Raw genomic sequence first — 23,941 nt, 5'->3', positions numbered from 1 at the left:
TTAACTTTGAAGACACCTCCACTCCACTTATTTCCTGTCTCACCATTTGTCAGCAGCCACCCCCACATTACTCACAACACCCTCTGCACCACACTCAGTGGCGGTGCCAGGGGGGGGCTTGGGGGGTCTTTAGCCCCCCCCCCAAGAAAGCAGCCAGCCCCCCCAACTAAAATGAGCAAATTGAAAATTTAAAGCACTCATTGAAATAATTTTATTAAGTGAAATTTTTAATTGCCAGGGCTAAAGATTTGTCAGCCATCAGTAATAGCCCTACCATTAACCCCCTCTCCTGAAATGAGGATAATATATGTGTATTATCATATTACTATTAGCCCCCCAAAATTTGCTCAGCCCGCCCTTAGCCTCCCCAACTAAAAATTCCTGGCGCCGCTGCTGACCACACTCTCAAACTCAAACTTGTTCCTCCTTTTCAACTTAGTTTAACCAAACATTAACACCTCCATCTTCCCTCTCACAATCTACAAATCTATTCCCGCTTACTTTCATCTGTGCCACAACCATGGACATTTAATGACCCAGTTTTCAGGGTTTTGGTTGGAGTCTTCATCCCAGACTCTCTTATGCTTTGACTTTTCACAGGGGGAACATTAAGGATCCTGAGTCCTATCATTTTATCCCACTATGAATGATATAAAACAAATCCCCCCTAAAATAACTAGTAATTTTTGTCAATGAAGCCCTGTTCTATATTGGAACTTATCCTGCTCATACCAACTACCTTCTACAAAATGCTCTAAATGCACCAGTGAGCTGAAGACTATTTCTTCACCTCAAAATATGTCACCATGCACTTTTGTTGAAATTTTTGCTGCAGATAGTCCAACAATACAACTAGGAACCATTACTCATCCATTGGTAGAAGACCCAATTTCTGGGCCTAATGTTCAACAAAAGACACTTGGACTTCCCACCTCAAACAAGTAAGAATATCTTCCCTCTCAGCTTGTGATCTGGAACTATCCCACTCAAAATGGGAAACAAATGAACAATCACTCTGGAACATATACAAGGCTCTCATACAGAACAAACTTGGCTACAAATGTCAAGCTTACTCTTCTGATATGCCCTTTGAATTCCAGAATCTATATACTCCCTTGCCCTACACCTCAGCATAGGTGGCTTTTACAATAACTTGTATGCAGAAAGTGGGTACTCTCTAAGGTATCCACTACAACCTGACATCACTAAAATACCTGTACTGTACTTCATTATGGGCACCCCTACCAATCCAATCTCCATCCATTGAAATCTCAAGTTACCCATCAAGAATTCATTCAATATTCATGTAATGCCCATCCATACAGTAAAAGAATGGCAGACCAACTGCTATCTATAATGGAAATTCCAGTACTGACAAAATCCTTCCCAAAACAACACTTGAGGTCCTTGGCTACTTCATCTGGTACACTCAACCTTAGCCAACTTGACAAAAGTTCAAATGCCAACTGAAGCCGTCCGATAATAATCTTTCCCACCTGTCTACCCACTCAACAAATATCAACTTGTACATTGATTGCTCCCACTCAAACTATCACTTCAGTTTTCACTGCTTAACTGTTTGCATTCCTCACTAATATTATACCCTGTCTGGGGTATTGGCTGCATTTTATTGTGATAAAGTAGCATGCAGTTGATATTTTAGGGTCTATATGGGGCGCCCCTACAGACCAGAGCAACACATCATTTTGTCTGTGATAGAGGAAGTCTCTGTTCATAGAGAAATTATGACACTTTTATCATACTATGACTGTCCCTCCATTGCCCTGTACCATTTCTCTGGATATTAATTTCCTTTTTTTTTTGAGTCGTATGAGGTGACAAAAAATAAGATGGGGATAGGACTAGAAATACTACCTGTAGCCCCAAAGGGGAAATTAAAAAAAATAAATAAAAAATAAAAAAATAAAAGGCATAAGAGGGTCTAAGAGTTTTCCAAAGTACCCTAAGGTTTGGGTATTTTAATGTGTGTAGATGTGGCGAGAGTGATGAGTGAGGAGAATGGAGGAGAAATAAGGAAGGATGAGGTGAAGGCAGTTGTTAAGATGATGAAAGCAGGTATGGCACCTGGTCTGGATGGATGCCATGCAGAATGTCTGAAAAAGGGAGGTACAGTGATGGTGGACTGGCTGGTGAGGTTATTTAATGTTTGCTGGAGAGAGGGTAGAGTGCCAGAGGACTGGAGGAGTGCCTGTATAGTTCCTCTTTACAAGGGAAAAGGGGACAAGTGTGAATGTAGTAGTTACAGAGGGATTAGCTTGTTAAGTGTAGTTGGGAAGGCTTATGGGAGGATCTAGATTGAGAGGATTAGGAGAGGAACAGAAGGAGTAATTGGTGAGGAACAGTGTGGATTTAGGACAGGTAGAGGTTGTGTAGATCAGATTTTTGTGGTAAGACAGATATGTGAGAAAGCTATAGGAAAGGGGAAGGATGTTTTTTGGGCTTTTATGGGTCTGGAAAAGGCTTATGATAGGGTAGACAGAAAGGCACTGTGGGAGGTATTGCAGATATACGGGATAGGAGGAAAGCTTCTAGGAGCTGTCAAGAGTTTTTATGAGAGTAGTAGAGCTTGTGTCAGGATTGGAAATGGAGAGAGTGAGTGGTTTGAGGTAAAGGTGGGACTTCCTCAAGGATGCGTTATGTTGCCCTGGCTGTTCAACTTATACATGGATGGGGTGGTGCGAGAGGTAAATGCGAGGGTAGTGGGTCAGGGATTGGAGATGGTTAAAGAAAATGGAGGAAAGTGGGAGGTGAGCCAGCTGTTGTTTGCAGACGACACTGCACTTGTGGCAGGATCGGAGGAGGGATTGAGGAAGTTGGTGGCAGAGTTTGGGAGAGTGTGTGAAAGAAGAAACCTGAAGATAAATGTGGGTAAAAGTAAGGTGATGAGATGTACAAGGGGTGAAAGTGGCAGTAGACTGGAAGTGAGCATTAAGGGAGAGCGACTGGAGGAAGTGGATAGTTTTAGATACTTGGGTGCAAATGTGGCAGGAAAAGGTGGAGTGAAGGTGGAGGTAGAATGTAGATTGAGAGAAGCGAGTAAATGCCTTGGTGGATTGAAGAGTGTAATGAGGAATAGACATTTGGGAATGGATGCTAAGAGGAGACTGTATGAAGGAGTGATTGTGCCAACAGCAATGTATGGGGCAGAAACATGGAACATAAGAGAGGAAGAGAGAAGGAGTTTGAATGTGTTTGAGATGAGGTGTCTGAGAAGTATGATGGGGGTTACTAGGCTAGATAGAGTGAGAAATGAGGAGGAGAACAGGGGTGGAAAAGGAGCTGGGAGATAGGGTTGATGAAAGAATATTAGGATGGTTTGGACACATGGAAAGAATGAGTGAAGAAGGACTAGTAAAAGAGGTATGGAAGGCAGATGTGGAGGGAGTGAAGATGAGGGGACGTCCTAGGATGAGGTGGATGGATGGGGTGAAGGGGGCTTTGGGGAAGAGGGGAATGTCTGTTGAGAAAGGACGGGAGAGGACAGAAGACAGGGGTGAATGGAGAATGGTTGTATATGGATGATGTTGTGATTGCATGAGGTGGAGTGGGTGGAGGGATGGGGGGTGAGGTAGTATGTGTGAGCAAAATTTGACGTAGCCCGAAGGGATTTCTCCCTGTCTTCTCCTTTTATGCAATGGGGGGGTCTCCGATTTAACGAAGCAGCCTTGCTGTGGATGTGCTGTGTCTTGCAACACTGCTTCTGACCCAGGGCAGTGGACAAGGTGCAGGGATGACCCGTCATCCAGGAGGTGCTAAGATAAGAGGGAGGGTGGAGGGGTGTGGAGTGTATTCAGGGATGGAATGGGTGGAAATGATTTTATGCCTTTTCCTTTTTGGCTACCTCCCTTGTAAGGGGGAAAAAGCCTTGGTATATGTATGTATGTAGATGTGGTACAGATGAGAGTAAAAGGGAAGAGGTAGGCAGTATGTAAGAAGATGGATGTGTTGGCACTGAGTGAAACTAAGTTGAAAGGGAGGGGGTAAGTATTTACCTAGTTGTATTTTGCGGGAGAAGAGCTATGCTCGTAGAGACCCGCAGTTGTATCTTTCCGCATCCATTTTTTTTCTTAAAGTCATGTATAGTTTTAGCACTCACTGTTTTCTCTTTCAATTTATTCCATGTATCTATCATTCTGTGGGGAAAGCTATTCTTTTTCAGATCTCTTCTGTAACTGTCCTTCTTAAGTTTCTTCTTGTGTCCCCTTGTATTTCTTCTGTCCCATTTAAGTAGATCATCCCTGTCAAGGATTTCCATCCCTTTCATAATTCTATAGATGGTTATCAAATCACCTCTTTCTCTTCTTTGCTCCATAGTAAGTTTAGTTTGTCCAATCTTTGTTCATATGTCAACATGCTAAGTGTTGGTGCCATTTTTGTTAGTGCTCTTTGAATTCTTTCTAGTTTTTTTTTTTTTTTTACTGGATGTCCATAATGACGCTGCATACTCTTATTTTAGTCTTATCAGTGTAAATAGTATTTTCTTCACCATTTCCTCGTCCATGTAGTCAAAGCCCACTTTCATTGACCTTATTAAGTTGTAGGTTTCTTCAACTATTTTGTTTACATGTTTGTCTGGTGTCATGTCATTTGAAATGATTACTCCTAGGTCTCTTTCCGAGTTTACTTTTGTAACTTCTTTTGTTCCAATTTTGTATTGACCGGATATTCTATTTTTGCTTTTTCCAAATTCCATTATACTACATTTTTTAATGTTGAAATTCACTTCGTTCTTTTCACTCCAATTCCAGACTATGTCTAGGTCTCCCTGAAAAGATTTGCAATCTTCTTCGTTACTCTCTCTTCAATAGTTTTGCATCATCTGCAAAGAAGTTTATATAGCATTCAGTTCCTTCATCCATGTTGTTTATATAGCATTCAGTTCCTTCATCCATGTTGTTTATATAGCATTCAGTTCCTTCATCCATGTTGTTTATATAAAAAGCAAACATTATCGGAGCCAACACAGAGCCTTGGGGTACTCCGCTTATCATTTTTACCCATTTTGAGTTCTTTTCTCTATCACTCATTTTTCTTCCTTCCAAGAAGTTTTTCATCCATTCTAATAATTTTCCTTGTATTCCACCTATTATTTCAATTTTTCTTAGTAGTTTCTTGTGTGGTACTTTGTCAAAAGCCTTTTGTAGATCCAGGAAGGCACAAGCTGCCCAGCCATCTCTTTCTTGTATTATGTCTAGCAATCTTGAGTAAAAGCATATTAAGTTTGTAATACATGATCTTCCACTTCTAAATCCAAATTGGTTGGGGTTTGATATTTTGTCCTCTTCCAAGTGTTTGGTCCAGTTATTTTTGATAACTCGCATATTAATTTGTTGGATTTTCTTTATTTCCTCCCTTATATATAGGGACAGTACATTTTTCCAGTCTTGTGGTACTTTTCCTTCTTTGAGTGAGAAGTCAATTATCTTGTGTATTTTATCTGTGAGTTCGTCTATGCATTCTTTCAAAATCCAGTTTGCTATTCTGTCTGGCCCATGTGACTTTCTGACATTGAGTTTCCTTATTTGGTCCTTTATTTCTTTTGGTGTCACCATTATTTCTTTCATTTTAGGGGATCCTCGCTAGTGACAATCATCCCACAATTGTGAGTTTTCAATTGTAAATACAGACTTAAGTGTCTGGTCATCACTTCAGCCATTTCTACATCTTAATTCTGTGTAGTCTTTATTTCCTTCACGCAGTTTCACTATTTCGTGTTTGTCTTTTAGTTTGTCGTTTACATATCTGTAAAAAGGTTTAGGTTGACCTTTGCATTTTGCTATTATATCTTTTTCATAGTTTCGTTTTTCCTCTCTTCGTATGTCTACGTATTCATTTCTCAGTTTGATGTATGTCATTTAGTCTCTTTTCCAAGCTTTGTCTCTTCTACCTTTAGCATCACTACACTTTTTATTATACCAGCACTCTATATGTATTCCCTTTTCTGTTTCTGCTTAGGCACATATTTGTCTGTTCCCTCTTTAAATATTTCTTTGAAAAATTTCCATTTCTCTTCCGTCTTTGTTTCATCATTTGCAAAATTTTCCCAACAGGCATTTTGATTTTTTTTTTCTAAGTTTTACAAAATCGGTTTTGTTGTACATTAATTGATCTTCTTTCTCTGTTTCTCATTCCTTCTTACCACATTTTGTTCCTAGTTCGATCTCTATCAGTATGTGGTCACTCTTTGCAATTGGTGTTTTATATTTTATTTCTTCCACTATTTCAGGTTCAGAGATGAATATTGATCAAATCTAGTCTTGATAGTTCTTCGTTTTGTCTAAATCTAGTATTTTCTTTAACCTAATGCATCAATATGTAATCGATGGTCATATCCAGTAGGACATTGCCCCAGAGTTCCTCTCCACCTCCCATTGTCAATTCTTCCCAATTTATTTCCTTTACATTAAAGTCATCTATAATTACTATATTTTCTCCACATTTCAGTGTCTCGGTTAATTCATTCTTTGTATCTTCTAGTAATTTTGAGTGTTTGCTGTCAGTTCAAGTCTTAGTTTTTGGTGGCACATATACAACTATAAACCTACTTTTCATACTGCTGCTTTTGACTTTAACTGTGATTAATTCCACGTTATCTTTTCCTTCTGTTGCCTTTATTACATTTAGGCCCTTTCTAGTCAATAGCATGACTCCTCCCCCAATTTGTCCATGAAGGTGGAGGTAGAATGTAGATTGAGAGAAGCGAGTAAATGCCTTGGTGGATTGAAGAGTGTAATGAGGAATAGACATTTGGGAATGGATGCTAAGAGGAGACTGTATGAAGGAGTGATTGTGCCAACAGCAGTGTATGGGGCAGAAACATGGAACATAAGAGAGGAAGAGAGAAGGAGTTTGAATGTGTTTGAGATGAGGTGTCTGAGAAGTATGATGGGGGTTACTAGGCTAGATAGAGTGAGAAATGAGAAGGTGAGGAGGAGAACGGGGGTGGAAAGGGAGTTGGGAGATAGGGTTGATGAAAGAGTATTAGGATGGTTTGGACACATGGAAAGAATGAGTGAAGAAAGACTAGTAAAAGAGGTATGGAAGGCAGATGTGGAGGGAGTGAACATGAGGGGACGTCCTAGGATGAGGTGGATGGATGGGGTGAAGGGGGCTTTGGGGAAGAGGGGAATGTCTGTTGAGAAAGGACGGGAGAGGACAGAAGACAGGGGTGAATGGAGAATGGTTGTATATGGATGATGTTGTGATGCATGAGGTGGAATGGGCGGAGGGATGCGGGGGTGAGGTAGTATGTGTGAGCAAAATTTGACGCAGCCCGAAGGGATTTCTCCCCGTCTTCTCCTTTTATGCAATGGGGGGATGGAGAGGGGGGGTCGCCGATTTAATGAAGCGGCCTTGCTGTGGATGTGCTGTGTCTTGCGACACTGCTTCTGACCCAGGGCAGTGGACAGGATGCAGGGATGACCCGTCATCCAGGAGGTGCTAAGATAAGAGGGAGGGTGGAGGGGTGTGGAGTGTATTCAAGGATGGAATGGGTAGGAATGATTTTATGCCTTTTTCTTTTTGGCTACCTCCCTTGTAAGGGGGAAAAAGTCTTGGTATATGTATGTATTTTTTGACCAAAGGTTGTATAAACCTTGTCCCACCATATACTTTATTGTATAGGACCTTTCAGGGATGGAATGGGTGGAAATGATTTTATGCCTTTCCCTTTTTGGCTACCTCCCTTGTAAGGGGGAAAAAGCCTTGGTATATGTATGTATGTACCTTTGAGTTTTGTCTCCACAATTCCCATTATGTCGGGTTTCTCTATTGACAAATAGTCATTCAACTAATTTAATCCTGAAATCATACCATCCATATTTGCATATGCCACTTTTAATTTTTTCTTTTCTTATTTTTAGTTTAAGTTTCCATTTCTCTGATGTACCATTTTCTCAGTCTCAGATCCAGCACACCCCAAAAAACTCATTTTTTTCCATCTCCATTCTTTTCTCGTTCCCCCCCCCCTGGCTTCACTTCTCAGTTCCCTATCGTTTCCTAATTCCTCTGCATTCATTTCCTTTTTTATCCATGCATTTTTGTCTTTTTCACTGCTAGTTTTGTTGCTTTTGGTAGTATTTCTTCTGTTATCATTTGTGTTCTTAGTTTGATTTTCATTTTTTTTTTTTTTTTTTATGTACCCATACTGTGTACGTCATCGATTTTTGTATCTAGATTCTGTCATTCATCTTGAACCGCTTTTAGAATCTCCTTCACAATTTCTTTCTCTTCCTTTTCTCTTTGGTATTTGTGTACATTGTGTTTTTTGTTTATACCATAAACCACAATGCATTTCTTTTTGTCCAACCTATCTCTCACTCAATTTTCCTTTTCTTTTATCACATTGATCACTGTTTTCTTTGCATTCTCTTCTACCTGCTGCTGTACTAATTCTTTGAATGAGATTGTTTTACTTTTGCATTCTTTTTTCACTGATTTTTTACTTCGTTTAGATCAGTCTCTTTGATTCTTCCATTTTTTCTTTTACTTTCAATTGTTCTTTTACCTTTCTTCAGTTCATCATTTGTATTTCTAACCTCGTTTTCCTTTCTTTCATTTTCCCTTTTTAAAGCACTTAGTTAACTTTTTAGTTCATTTAATTCTCTTAGTATCACCTCGTTAGTTGTCCGTAGGTTAGATACCTCTAGTTGCAGAGCTTTGTAGTCTAATTTTAATTCAATCACTTCATCTGTAAGTTGTTAATTTCTCTATTTTGTATTGCTCTGCTAATCCTAAAATCTCTCTCAGTGTCTAAGGTTTTCTCCATTGTTTCCCATTGCCTCCTAAACCCCGAGAAATACTCATCACTTACGCACCTGCTTGTCGTTTTTGGAGTATCGTTTTTTTTTTTTTTTTTTTTTTACTCAATCCTGGATTCATCCATTCCTCTATTTGTAGGTTCGTTAATTCTTACTTCTTTATTGCTTTCCATTTTGTGCTACACTACCCAAGGACTGGACCGGTACCTGCCGGGAGTGTAGAGAGGACGAGGGAGAGAAGGGGTGGCTATACTAGTAAGTGAAGAGATAGGTAAGTATGTAGTGGAGTGGAAGGAGGTTTCTTCAAGATTAATGTGGATGAAGATGCTGGGAAAAGAGATGTGGGTTTTTGTGTGTGTATAGCCCTGGTAGTGAGAAGAGTGTAGAGGAAAGAGAGGCTTTTTGGATGGATTTAAATGAGTGCATAGAGAGATTAGGGAGAAATGTCAATGTAGTTGTATTGGGAGACTTTAATGCTAGTAAGTGAAGAGATAGGTAAGCGTGTAGTGGAGTGGAAGGAGGTTTCTTCAAGATTAATGTGGATGAAGGTGAAGCTGGGAAAGGAGATGTGGGTTTTTGTATGTGTGTGTGGCCCTGGTAGTGAGAAGAGTGTAGAGGAAAGAGAGGCTTTTTGGATGGATTTAAATGGGAGCATAGAGAGATTAGGGAGAAATGTCAATGTAGTTGTATTGGGAGACCTTAATGCTAGGGTAAGAAATGAACCAGTAGAATAAGTGATTGGGAAGTATGGAGTTCCAGGAAAAAATTGTAGTGGAGAGTTGATGGTGGAGATGCGTCTTGATATAAAAAACAGTGTTTAGGAAAAGTCAAACGTAAGTGCACATGGGAGAGGGTGGTGGATGGAAGGGTGGTAGAGCATTAATGGACTATATAGTGGTAACCAGGAGTATAGTAGGAAGAGTTAAGGATGTACATGTTCTAAGGGGAGAGAGTGGGGGAATATCAGATAATTTTTTGGTGGAAGGTAAGTTGAGTGGAGGATAGGTGGAGAAAGAGGAAAAGGGCAGAAGGTAGTGATGTGCTTAGAGTGAACTGCTTAAATGAGAAAGAAGAGAAGTATAAGAGAGGAGAGGGAGGGAGTGAAGGATTGAGTAGAACTAGGAGTGGAGGAGGAATGGGGATGGTTCAAGGAGGGAGTCATAAGGTGTGCAAAGATGGTGTGTGGGACAAGGAGGATGGGAGGAAATAGAAGGGTAGTGAGTGGTGGGATGAGGAAGCAAAGAAGGGTGTATAAGAGAAGCAAGCTTCCATATACTGGTTACAAATTAGGATGAGGAAATCATATGAGAGGTACAAAGTAAGGAGAAGGGAAGTAAAGCATAAGATAAAGGAGGCAAAGAGGAGATCAGATGTGAAATGCGGTAAGAGTATGACAGAAAATTTTGAAAGTAATAAAAAAGTGTTTTGGAAATAAATTAAGAGAGGAAGAGGAGGCGAATCAAGTAGAGAAGAAAAAAGGTGCAGATGGAGAGATGATAATGGAAGAGAAGGCAGTGATAGGGCAGTGGGCAGAGTATTTTAGGGAGTTGCTAAATGTGAAGGAGGATAGGGAGGGAAAGGTAGTTGCAGTGGGAAGCACTAAGAAAATGACTTTGATGAGTGAGGAAAATGGAAGAGAAATAAAGAAAGATGAAGTGAAGGCAGCTGTTAAGATGATGAGAGCAGGTAAGGCACCTGGGTAGGATGGCTGTCATGCAGAATGTCTGAAAAAAGGAGGTACAGTGATGGTGGACTGGCTGGTGAGGTTATTTAATGTTTGTTTAAGAGAGGGTAGAGTGCCAGAGGTCTGGAGGAGTGCCAGTATAGTTCCACTTTACAAGGGAAAAGGGGACAAGTTTGAGTGTAGTAGTTTCAGAGGGATCAGTTTGTTAAGTGTAGTTGGGAAGGCTTACGGGAAGGTTTTGATTGAGAGGATTAGGAGAGGAACAGATGGAGTAATTGGTGAGGAACAGTGTGGGTTTAGGACAGGTAGAGGTTGTGTAGATGAGACTTTTGTGGTACGACAGATATGTGAAAAAACTAGGAAAAGGTATGGATGTTTTTTGGGCTTTTATGGATCTGGAAAAGACTTATGACAGAGTAGACGGGAAGGCACTGTGGGAGGTATTGCAGATATGTGGGATAGGAGGAAAGCCGTTAAAAGCAGTCAAGAGTTTTAATGAGAGTAGTAGAGCTTGTGAAAGGATTAGAAATGCAAAGATTGGTTTGAGGTAAAGGTGCGACTTTGTCAGGGATGTGTTATGTCACCCTGGCTGTTCAATTTATACATGGATGGGGTGATACGAGAGGTAAATGCAAGGGTGGTGGGTCAGGGATTTGAGATGGTTAAAGAAAAATGGAGATAAGCTAGTTGTTGTTTGTTGACGACACTGTGCTTGTAGCAGGATCAGAGGAGTGATTGAGGAAGTTAGTGACAGAGTTTGGGAAGGTGTGCAAAAGAAGGAAGTTGAAATACCCTGTTTCTAAAATACCCGATTTCAGTAAAGCTCAGTTCATAGAACTACGTCAGGAGCTTCAGCTTACAGATTGGGAGGCAAAATTAAACGAAAGACCTGTAGATCAGATGTGGGAAATATTTCAAAATACGCTCACTAAGATGATTCAAACTTTTAAGGACAGACGTCCCCCAAATCAGGCTCGCCCAAAGTGGCTCGACAAAGAAACTGAAAAAAGTATTGCTAAAAAGAGACAGGCTTATAAGAAATATAAGTGCTCGGGTGCATCTAATGACTATGTATCAATACAGAGAGATTTAAAAAAGACAATAAGAAAAAGAAAACGACAATACGAAATGAACATCGCTGAGAAATCCAAAGAGAATCCCAAAGAATTCTATAGTTACATTAGAGATAAAAAGGTCGTTAGGAATCACATTGGTCCACTATTATCTGCTGACGGTCAACTTGAATATTCAAATGAAGGAATGTGTAATATCTTAAACAATTATTTTAGCTCGGTATTCGTAAACGAAACACCTCAAGGTGAATTCCAAACTGAAACCTGTGAAAAGTCTAGGGTAAACTTACTCGGTATGGTAAATATAACAAAAGAAAAAATTAAAAGGTGTATAGACAAACTCATACATATACCAAGGCTTTTTCCCCCTTACAAGGGAGGTAGCCAAAAAGGGAAAGGCATAAAAACACTCCCACCCATTTCATCCCTACATACACTCCACACCCCTCCCACCCTCCCTCTCATCTGAGCACCTCCTGGATGACGGGTCATCCCTGCACCCTGCCCACCGCCCTGGGTCAGAAGCAGTGTCGCAAGACACAGCACATCCACAGCAAGGCCGCTTCATTTAATCGGCGACCCCCCCTCTCCGTCCCCTCTGTCTTCCGTCCTCTCCCTTCCTTCCTCAACAGACATTCCCCTCTTCCCCAAAGCCTCCTTCACCCCATCCATCCACCTCATCCTAGGACGTCCCCTCATGTTCACTCCCTCCACATCTGCCTTCCATACCTCTTTTATTAGTCTTTCTTCACTCATTCTTTCCAAAGTTAATAAAACACCAGGGCCTGACGGTTGGCATCCAAGAATCTTAAAGGAAATGAAAAATGAGATTGTTGTTCCATTAGAAATTATTTTCAAGAAATCCATCATATCAGGAGATGTCCCAAGAGAATGGAAGCTAGCTAACGTTACTCCCATATTCAAAAAAGGTGACAAAAAGAAACCAAATAACTATAGGCCTATAAGTTTGACTTCAATCGTAGGAAAAATAATGGAAACTATCATCAGAGTTGCTATCGAACATCATTTAGAAAGTAACCGTTTGATAAATGATAGCCAGCATGGTTTCAGACGGAAACGTTCTTGCGTGACTAACTTACTCGAATTCTACAACACAGTTATCTCGAATTATGACAAAAGAAACAATATAGATTTAGTATATCTAGACTTTGCAAAAGCTTTTGATACCGTCCCACACGAAAGACTACTTACTAAATTAGCTTTGCATGGAATAAGTGGTAGCCTATTAAGTTGGACTAGTAATTGGTTGAATGATCAAAAACAGAGAGTTGTTTTAAATGGAAAAACTTCTGGATGGAAAAGTGTTGTAAGTGGAGTTCCTCAGGGTTCCGTTCTTGGGCCACTTCTATTCATAGTATATATAAATGATATAGACCATGGACTAAAATCTACTGTTTCCAAATTTGCTGATGATACAAAACTGTGCGGAGTGGCAAATGATCACTCAAACCAATTAGATATTCAAGAAGATTTAGATCAATTACAGCAATGGTCTGAAAAGTGGCTAATGAAATTTAACACAAGTAAATGCAAGGTAATGCACATAGGTAAAAATAACAGTAAGTACGATTACAAGTTATTTGGAAATTCGTTAACAAAAGTGGATAGTGAAAAAGATCTCGGCGTAATTATCAGTAACGACCTCAAATCATTCAAGCAGTGTATTTCAGCCTCTGAGAAAGCAAATAAGATTCTAGGACTGATTGCGCGATCTTTTGATTTCAAAAGTCCATCACTCATTAACAAGCTATATAAATCGTTAGTTCGTCCACATTTGGAATATGCTGTTTCCGTATGGTCACCGAATCTCATTAAAGACATTGACAGATCGGAAAGAGTACAACGGCGAGCCACAAAACTGATTCCAAATATCAAAAATAAATCATACGAAAATCGACTAAAACATATGAATCTGTTTTCCCTAAAAAAGCGTAGACTCAGAGGTGACTTGATACAGGTCTTTAAAATTCTAAAGGGAATTGACAACATAAAAAGTGACCAAATCTTTACATTGAATGAGAATCGGACAAGAAACAATGGTCTCAAACTGTCCGGAAATAGATTCAATTTGGAAGTAGGTAGAAACAACTTTGCCAACCGTGTAGTTAATGAATGGAATAAACTTCCTGCACAGGTAGTGCAATGTAGTTCAGTTCAAAGTTTTAAGAATCATTTAGATAAATACCTAAGATGCTGTAATGATTATAATTTATCTTATATTATTTGTTTTTGTTTTGTTATCATTTGTCTGTCTGATTTTTATTTATTATTAGTTATATGTCAATTTATTATTATTTACTATTTACCTGTTTGTTTATTATTTAACTATACCTATACATTTATTTATGTATTTTATTTGTTATTTACATTATCATAGTTTTTATTTATTATTTTATTATTAATATGATTTTTTTTTTCGCATCTGACCTAGATATGGATCAAAAGGTCTCCTGTCGGCATGCTCCGCCTTTGTAATCCTTGAAGATAAATGTGGGTAAAAGTAAGGTGATGAGATGTATAAGGGGAGAGAGTGGCAGCAGACCGGAAGTGAGTATTAAGGGAGAGAGACAGGAGGAAGTGGATAGTTTTAGATACTTGGGTGTGAATGTGGCAGAAAAGGGAGGAGTGGTGGAGGTAGAATGTAGACTGAGAGAAGCGAGTAAATGCCTTGGAGGATTAAAAAGTGTAATGAGTATTAGACATTTGGGAATGGGTGCTAAGAGGAGACTGTATGAAGGCATGATTGTGCCGACAGCACTGTATAGAGCAGAATCTTGGAACATAAGGAAGAGAGGAGGAGTTTGAATGTGTTTGACATGAGGTGCCTGAGAATTATGATAGGGGTTACTAGGCTAGATAGAGTGAGAAATGAGGAGGTGAGGAGGGGAACAGGGGTGGAAAGGGAGTTGTGAGATAGGGTTAATGAAAGAGTATTGGGATGGTTTGGACACATGGAAAGAATGAGTGAAGAAAGATTAGGGAAAAAGGTGTGGAAGGCAGAGGTGGAAGGAGTGAACATGAGTTGACCAAGAATGTGATGGATGGATGGGGTAAAAGGGGCATTGGAAAAGAGGGGAATGTCTGTTGAGGAAGGATGGGAAAGGACAGCAGATAAGGGTGTGGAGAATGGTTGTGTATGGATGATGCTGTGATGCATGAGGGGAAGTGGGAGTATGAGAAATAAATTAATGCAGCCCGAAGGGATTTCTCCCCGTCTTCTTTTCTGCACGAGTGGCCTTGCTGTGGATGTGCTGTGTCTTGCAACACTGCTTCTGACCCAGGGCAGTGGGTGATATGCAGGGATGACCCGTTATCCAGGAGGTGCCAAGAAAAGTGAGGGGTAAGAGGGTCAAGGGGAGTGGAATATGTTGGGGATGGAATGGGTGGGAGTGGTTTCTATGCCTTTGTTTTTTTGACTACCTCCCGTGTAAGGGGGAAAGAAGCCTTTGGTATATGTATGTACTAATATTATCCACAACTCCCCTCCTGCATCCTATATAATCATATCAGATTCATGGAATGCCTTACAAATAATCTCTACCCTCAAATCTTGCCACCCACTAGTCCACAAAATCCATTCATGGTTCATCCAAATCTCTACCCACTTCAAACCCACATCCTTCTGCTGGTTGTCATACTCTTACCCCATTTCACATCTGCTCTCCTCTTTGCCTCTTTTATCTTATGCTTTACTTCTCTTTGTACCTCTCATACAATTCCCTTGTCCTAATTTGTAACCAATCTATGAAAGCCTGCTTCTTCTCTTCTATACCCTTCTTGACTTCTCTTCCTTCTATTTCCTCTCATCCCCCTTGTTCCACACACCATTTTTGCACATCTTATGGCTCCCTCCTTGAACCATCCCCATTCCTCCTCCACTCCAAGAGAATGGAGAGATACCAGCAGTCTACTATTCAAACATCTTCAACAATTTACCACCCAAACCACACAAAACGTTCACTCTATAATATACTTATACTCAGATAACTAAGCCATCAAAATTACCAAATTCAGTACCACAACAACTCCCCGATATACGTCCCACAGAAAAAGCCCTCCTACACCAGACAAGAATCACTCTAGCACAACTGCTCACAGGACAATCTGTCATTAAGACAATACCAACACAGAAGACCTCATACTACTATGCCCCACACTAACAATACCCATGCAACAGTACAACATCTCTTCTCTAAGTGATTTATGGTCCAAACTGGAGGCTGTTGCTAGTTTCTGCAAGAGAGACCAAGGACAACAGATTGATAGATACATCTATGAACAGGACTCCCACCTCACACATGGCCATCTCAAGACAGGAAATGACCATCCCATTTCCCAATGTAAGGCTCTCCTCTCAATATTACGCTCTTACCACCCTTACTCTATCTAGGGTGTCCCAGCGGCATGGTGAGGCACTAAAGAAATTTGGGGAAAGCCTGCTTTCCCACCCTAGGCACCGTCACTTCCTCCCTCCCGATGCTCCACCACCTCGCCATGCCACTAGACACAGAAATAGGCTCATACCAATCAAAGTGCCAAGGACTGACTGCTACAAAAAGTGCCATCCCATCCATTGTGCACATAATCAACTCTATGACGGGACTGCTGGGACAGACAGTCTAGGGAACGACAACAACAACTCTATGTAAACTTGTACCATGTATATACTTTAAGTTTTATATTTTTAATCAGCTTTTGCGTTGTATTATTGTCAGTGTACTACTGCTATTGAAATAAACCTTTTATTATTATCATTATTATTAACTAAAATGTCCAGTTTACACGACACCCTGCAATATCCACCTATGCTGTAATTTACCTCCTTGGGCACCAAGGATGGGTATCTGCATAATGGACAGCAATACTGCCAGTTTTTAAAACTCATCAACCCCTTCACCTCTATCAGGAGGTGCAGTCACTGTCTCCAGACTGGGCCCTAGATCTCTATTAACTTCAACTGTGTTTCTTACACTTTTTCACATGCAGAAAAATTATAACTGGCTACTACTCTCCTCTCCTGATCTCTTTGAGCCAGTGACATGAATACAGTCCTACACTGATACAACACAGACAACAGTTCAAAGTTTCTTCCCTAAGAGATCTGTGGGAGGTTCTGAGGACCATTGTCAGCCACTGTGAGGCTGTAGTTTTTCCACCTGGTGAAACTTGAGGCAACATTTGATTGATTCACCCCTTAAACAACAAAGACTACACCAAATTCTGGGCAACAAAATTCAAATACCTCTTTCATCTCTCCATAACTTTCTTCAGAAAACAGGACGATTAACCAAACTATGCTTTCACCTAACTACATATGTACCAATGGTGTTTTCCTATTAGGAGGTAGCCAAGTCAAATGGCATGTACTCACTCCTATCCACCACCCTTTCCTCCCTCTCACCTTAGCTCCTTGCAGATGAAAGGTCATCCCTGTATCCTCCGGCGCTTGGCCTTCGAGCCAAAAATTCCATAAATCAATCAATCATCCCTGTATCCCATCCGCTGCCCTGGGTCAGAAGCAATGCAGCAAGACACAGTATATCCACAGCAAGGCTGCTTCATTTAATTGGCAAAGCACAACACTAGTGTGAAACAGTCTATAATGATAAACACTACTAGTCCATCATAACAAGCTGTAAGTTGACTGAATGACATAAATCACTAAAAAATCACTGCATATGAAAATGATTGTTTGGTATTACATACAAACTGGGTAAGACAGACAACAGATACAAGACATATTTATTGGAAAAATAGCTATCACACATCAGGTGGTAATAATAAATAGCATGTCAAAATGGAAACCAAGGTTGTTTTTGTACCTTAAATTGGATGTAACTTCTAAATACGTCCTAAGGCCAACATATCACCTCCTCAGGCAATACAACTTACAAAAGGCTAACAACAGGTGGGATGTTTTGACTTTGATTGTAGACTTAGTACAAGGAAATGACATATTTTAGCATGAGATTTTGCAATTATCAATGGAGCTTATCTGTATTCTCAGAAACTATTTTTTCTGAAACTAGAGATAATCCATAACTTTTTACCTTAATCTGTACACAGAGGATAAGGCACTTTTCACTTGAGTCCTACATCCTCACAAATATTTGACCAGAGGAACAGATCATTTGTCTAGGAGGAAATTTTATAATACACAACTCAAATACATTAAGAAATATAAAATACGATCAGTCTATCACATATGGACAAACTTACCTGATATTTTAATTTAAAAAATTAATGTTTCATTGTTGTACAGTATAAGATTGATCCAATGTTTACCACTGACCAGAATACACTGACAGGAAAATTAATCTCAATGTCATTTTCATGAACTTATATGTTCATATTTGACTAAACAAAGTTGAACTGCAAATAAAGTAATGGAAGAAAACAGGAGCAAGTAGGAAAGAAGTAGAAGGTTAAAAAAAAAAAAAAAAAAGGAAAGAATGAAGGAAGGAAAGTAAGAAACAAAGAAAAAAGAATGAAGAACATCTTACACAAAAATCTAGTTTCCTAGATATTCTAGGCAATAAAGTATACTGCTTAAAAAGCTGCAAGGAACCTTCTTGAGCAATGCCATATGCTTAAAGTGATTTAGTAGGGGAGGGCTAGGCATTTTGTGAAGACATGGTTGCTCTTTTCACAGTTAATTTGGTAAATAGCCAACAGCAGTGTGCTTTCACTCATGAGAAATATATGGAAAGACTTCAAAGCACTGCTACCTGTATAACCTGGAACTGAGCATTCAAGTCCAGTAAACTGGTGCCCACCAACCAAACTTAAAAACACTGCTAACAGTAGACTTAGTCCTAAAAACTTTACCTACTGAACACACTTATATCAAGCCTTAACATAGCTAAACAAACTAGCCTATTACAAGGCTTGTTTAAGGAATGACTGGAAATTTCAATGTGAAGACGAACATTTTCTCTTCCTGAAATTTGTCAGAAAATTACCCCCAAACTTGTGGAATGACAAAGTTGACTACTTTGGAGTGTAGTGTCTGGAAGATTTCTTTAACCTAAACAATCAACTGCACCTGGGTGGTCACAAATATTCAAAACTTGTATTAAAAAGTGGAAGTTTTCATCTTTCTTTGTAAAAAAATTATTCGATTTGGTGCTCGTTGGCCGAGCAGGTTAAACCGTCACTACTTGTGGCAGAGGTCAGGTGTGGAGGCAGATCAAATCCTGCCAGGCAGCAAGCAAGTTCATAGTAAGGGCATATTACAATAAAATCCCTGCTTTAAAAAATCCTCTGAAAGGAGGCACTGTCCTAACCCCCTATGAGAGGGGGAGTTCGTGACGTTAAATTGAATCATATACAAAATATTACACTAAATTCGCCTATGGCATTATACCAAACATGAGCTTTGGAACCGAGTTCACTTGAGAACTGAGGTTTAGCATATTGCTTCCCGGCTGGCTATTTTCTGACAGTAATAGTCTGGATGCTTAACCTTGATATGAGCCTGGAGATTTCGCTTGCGTTTGATTGTAACATTACAGACTGGACATGGGAGACGCAAATCTGCACCATTGTGCTCCAATAAATGTTCTGCCAAGACCTCACGTCTTGTGAAAGAACGGGCACATAAGTGACAAGTGTATGGGCGGAAGTGGGCAAGATGATGCCGTTTTAATATTGCAGCCTTAGCAAAACATTTGTGGCAAATGGGGCACACAAATGGACGATCCTGATCACCTGTAGGCATCTCCTGCGGAAAGAAATTATCCAGTGTAAGTGGTTACTTCACACAGTAATCAAGCTAGCATAAAAATCTTTTAGATCAATATGAGTATTTGGTGGTATTGACAGCATGGTGACATGTAGTCCGTGCTTTAGGGCACCCCTACAGACCAAAGACATAATTTATCCATTAAGAGTAACATCCTTACTCATAAATGAACAAGATTTTGTATTAATGCTATCCCCATGACACACACACACACACACACATATATATATATATATATATACATTAGAACTACTACTTCCTCTCACCCACATGTACCAACAGCTTTTTTCCCCTTACAAGGGAGGTAGCCAAAGTCCAAGGCATAAATCCACTATCACTCATTATATCCCCACATACTCTACTCCCATTTACCACCCCTCCCTCCCTCTTTTCTTGGCTCCTAGATGATGGGTCATCCCTGCATCTCACCCACTGCCCTGGATCAGAAGCAATGTAGCAAGACACAGCACATCCACAGCAAGGCCATGGTGATGGGGAGAGAAAAATCATGCCACTGTGTTCCTATGAGTGTTGTGAAGGTGAAAAAATGTTATAAGTGAGGGGACCATGGATTCCCCAGTTTGTATTTTACTCCTACAAAAAGTCAAGATATACAAAGTTCTTGGAGGAAGACTCCAACCAGAACACCAGTAATTGGGCCATTTAAATGTACATGGATGTAGTATGGATAAGAGCAAAATGGTAGTCTGTGAGAAGAAACATGGTTATGTTAGCATTTACAAAAATAAAATTGAAAGGGAAGGTTGGGTCAGTGTGGTAGGTATATCAAATCAGTATTGATATAACTGGTTAATTAATGGAATAGATTTAGTAACCATGTAGTGAGCACTGAAACTATTGGTTGTTTTAAGAGATGGTTAGACAACCTTATGGATGGGGGATGGCAGGTGGTATTGAACATGTAACTGCCTAGTGTAGGCCTTATGGTCTCTTGCAGTATTTTTCATTCTTATGTTCTTATGTAAGGTGCCAAGAGTTGCAAGAGGGAGGCAATGAATGGCACTTTTGGTAAGTGATGACTTCCAGAGTTCTTGACACAACTGTATTTAGGGGAGAGGGCAGTGGACAGTTAGATCATTATCTAGTAAAAGGGAAATTGAGAGTGGATGTTAAGTGGAGGAAAAAAGTGAGGGAGTCGGTAAGATGCTAAATGAGAGTAAATCAAATGAGATGGATAAAGACGTGTACTACAATTGTCCCTCCTTTATGCTTTTCCTTTGAAACTGCCCTTTACTGTTTCTATGATTCTACCTATTTCTATCATCTGTGATGATGGGAAAAGAATTTTACCAATATGTTCCCCATGAATGTCCTAAAAGGTGACAGGGATGGAGTGGTGGGATTAATGATCCAGCTCTTTGTATGTTCATCCTAAGAGAACTCAAGTCATAAGAGGGTCTGATAGAACCCTAAACAAAACCTTAAAATTTGGGTAATTAAATGTATATGGTTATGGTAAGATGAGTGTGAAAGTGACGAGGAAAGGGGAGGCTTTTTGGGTGGAATGAAAAGAATATTTAGAGTTTTGAGAGGAATGTAAATGTTGTGGTGTTGGGGGGATCTCACTGTTAGAGTAGGGGATGAGCCAATACATGAAGTAGTAGGGATATTTGGGGTGCCACAATAACTGAGAGTCTATGATGAATATGTGTTTAAATAGGGAGCTGATGATAGGAAATATATTGTTAGTGAGCCAAGCATAAGTATACACGAGAAAGGGTGGTGGAGGGAAGCATATATATAAAGGTGGGAGACAGAGAGGTACTGACAGTTGACAATTTAAATGAGAAGGAAAAGTAGAAAGACAACAAGACATTGAGAGAAGTGGTGATGGATAAAGGGGAAGTAGTAGAAGACAAAGGACACAAAAATGGTGTAAGGAATGAGGAGGATGGAAGGGAATAGAAGGAAAGGTAGTGGATGGTGGGATAAAGATGTGAAGGTGATGGTACAAGAGAAGATCAATCCATGTTTCCCCTGGTCTCTCTTCCAGAGTACCTGACCTTGGGAAACCAGCAACAGCCATCTAGTAGAACCACAAGTCTCTTAGGAAAGATATACTGGGTTGTTGTTTGGGGACTGTTAGTGTGAAGCATTGTGGTACAAGGTATTCTGTGTCCTTTATGTGGTGGTTACATCTGGGGCAGTTAAAATCTGTGGCCAGGCCTATTCTGTGTTGGTACTGTCTTAATGCTGAATGGTGTTTTGAGTGCAGGCATGCCAGAGTGATTCTTGTTAGGTGTGGGAGGGTTTTATTCTGTGGGACTTAGGTTTGGGGGATGTTGTTAAAGTACTGAGTTTGGCAGTTTTTGTTGTTGTTGTTGAAGGGCTTGTTAATTATGTGAATGTGTATATATTTCTGAGTGGATGCTTTGTGTGGTGTAGGAGGTAGGTTGTTATAGATATTTCAGTAGTATGCTGCTGGTGTAGTCTATTTGTTGCATTCTGTTGGTGCTTCTAAAATGTGGTGTGAAGAGTGTTCCTGTCATTTTTATGTGGTGTTATATGGGGACAATTTTTGTTTATGTATATATGTGTCCAATAGGGGTGGTTTTGGTGCAACTTGTTATTACTTTCAGTGTTCCATTCTGCAGAATTTGTAAATTGTTTATGTTTTTCTTGTTGATTATTGGGAACCATGCTGTGGAGGTATAGTTAAGGGTCATTCTTATGAATTGCTTTTAGATAGTTATTAGTTTCTTTCTGTTGTCTTAAGTCAGTGCTAATGATGGATTTTAGTAAGTTTGATATTTGCTGTCAGGTCCTTGATATGTAGGCTAAAAACCTAGGGTGAGGCTTCCTTTCTGTTATTTTTAGCTACTGTTCTGGTTGGTTCAAATAGGTTTGGGTGTTCTTTGTTGCTACTTTGTATTTACTGTGTTGGGTTATCATTGTCAAGTCATCTGCAAGAGAACATTGGTGTTTCATTCTGGTTCTAGTTGGGAGGTCATTCATGAAGAAGCTGAACAGCAATGGTGAAAGTATTGCACCCTATGGGACTCAACTGTATAGAGAAGACAAGAGGGAAGCATATGTGAATTGGTTGCAGGCAGAATTAGGAAAGCTAATACGAGAGATACAAGAGGGAAGCAAAATGTAAGGGAAAGGGAGGCAAAGGGGTGAGCAGATGTAAAATGGGGCAGAATTTTGACAAAGAATATTGAAAAGAATAAAATAAAAAGATGTTTTGAAAGTAAATTGAGTAACAGGGGGTGGGGTGAGTCAGGTAGAGGAAAAGGTAAAGGGTACTGGTGGTCAGATGTTAATAAAAGTAAAGGCAAGATGGGCAGAGTATTTTAGAGACATGCTGAATATCAAGGAGGTTAGGGAGGGATTGATTGGCAGTGGGAGGAGCTAGGAAAATGACACGGTTATAGGAAAAGGTGGGGTACAAAGCTTTGAAAATGAAAACTGGTGAGTCACCTGGGTTGGATGAGTGTCATGCAGTCTGATGAAGAGAGGAATGGGTATAATGGAATGGTTATTGAGGATATTTAATGTGTGTCTAAGAGAGGGGAATGTGCTTAGGGACAGGATGTGTTTTTATAGTTCTGGTTCACAAAGGAAAAGGGGACAAATGTGAACACAGCAGTTTCAAAGGGATTATTTTGTTGTGTTGATGGAAATGCATTGGGAGGGTTTTAAATGAGAGGATTAAGAGAGGAACATAGGGAGTAACTGGTGAGGAACAGTGCAGGTTTAGGAAAGGTGGAGGTTGCATGGATAAAATATTTGTGGTAAAGCAGATTTATGAGAAGTTTTTGGCAAAAGGTAAGAATATTTATATGGGCCTTTATGGATTTATAGAAAGGGGACAGGAAGGCATTGTGGGAGGTATTGGATATATGTGATAGGGGGAAAGCTGCTAAGGGCAGTCAAGAGCTTTCACATAATTAGTAGTTTGTATTAGGGTTGGAAAGAGTGAGCGTGGTTTGAGATGAAGGTGGGGCTGCACTAAGAGTGTGTTATGTCGCCATATTTGTTCAATGTGTACATGGATGAAGTTGTATGGGAGGTAGATGCAAAGGGAATAGGCAGAGGATTGGAGATAGTTAGGGAGACTGGAGGCAAGTAACAGGTGAGCCAGTTGTTGTTTGCTGATGACATTGCACTTGTGGCTGGGTCAAAGGAGAGTCTGAGACAGATATTGGTGGAGTTTGAGGAGGTGTGTGACAGGAGGAAATTGAAAGTATCTATGGTAAAAACAAGGTCATGACATTCACAAGAGGTGAGTGTGGCAGCAAGCTGGAGGTAAGTTTCATAGTGGATAGTTTTCAATATTCACAGTTGCATTAACAGAACTACATCTGGGGTATTGGATACATGTTACTGTGAGGTAAAAATCTGCTCAGTAACAACTGATACTTTAGGGTCTATATGGGACACCCCTCAGACCAGAGCCACACATCATTTTGTCTGTGTTAGAGGAAATATCTACTCAGAGAAATTATGCTATTTTATTGTAATACGACTGTCCCTCTATTATACTATCCTCCACACCATTTAATACTGTCCAGTACCACTTCTCTGAATATATATTTCCATTTTTGCCAAACTTTGTGGTATGGGAGAAAGAATACTGCCACAGAGTGTTCCCACTTGTGTTGTAAAAGGCAAC

General features: G+C 39.9%; 1 protein-coding gene and 1 long non-coding RNA gene across 3 annotated transcripts in view; one reads left to right on the top strand and one right to left on the bottom strand.

Annotated features, from left to right (window-relative positions):
- The first annotated feature begins 731 nt into the window (after positions 1 to 731).
- Positions 732 to 18,011, top strand: LOC143038808 (uncharacterized). Its single transcript, XR_012967611.1, has 2 exons — positions 732 to 941; positions 15,949 to 18,011. It is a non-coding gene; the product is annotated as an uncharacterized LOC143038808 (long non-coding RNA).
- The window catches only part of LOC143038807 (uncharacterized), a 31,993-nt gene continuing 25,362 nt past the window's right edge, over positions 17,311 to 23,941 (bottom strand). The window contains exon 5 of one of the 2 annotated variants that reach the window (XM_076208353.1): positions 17,311 to 19,281. In XM_076208353.1, the coding sequence (XP_076064468.1) occupies positions 18,967 to 19,281 (315 nt within the window). In that variant the 3' untranslated portion in view covers positions 17,311 to 18,966. The remainder of the gene's footprint in view (positions 19,282 to 23,941) is intronic. The other variant, XM_076208352.1, reaches the window with a different exon arrangement.

Source organism: Oratosquilla oratoria, chromosome 25 (genome assembly GCF_046742065.1).
Source record: "Oratosquilla oratoria isolate Oo_2021 chromosome 25, ASM4674206v1, whole genome shotgun sequence".
Lineage (NCBI taxonomy): Eukaryota > Metazoa > Arthropoda > Malacostraca > Stomatopoda > Squillidae > Oratosquilla > Oratosquilla oratoria.
The sequence above is the reverse complement of the archived record's forward strand: the minus strand, read 5'-3'. Positions and strand labels throughout refer to the sequence as shown.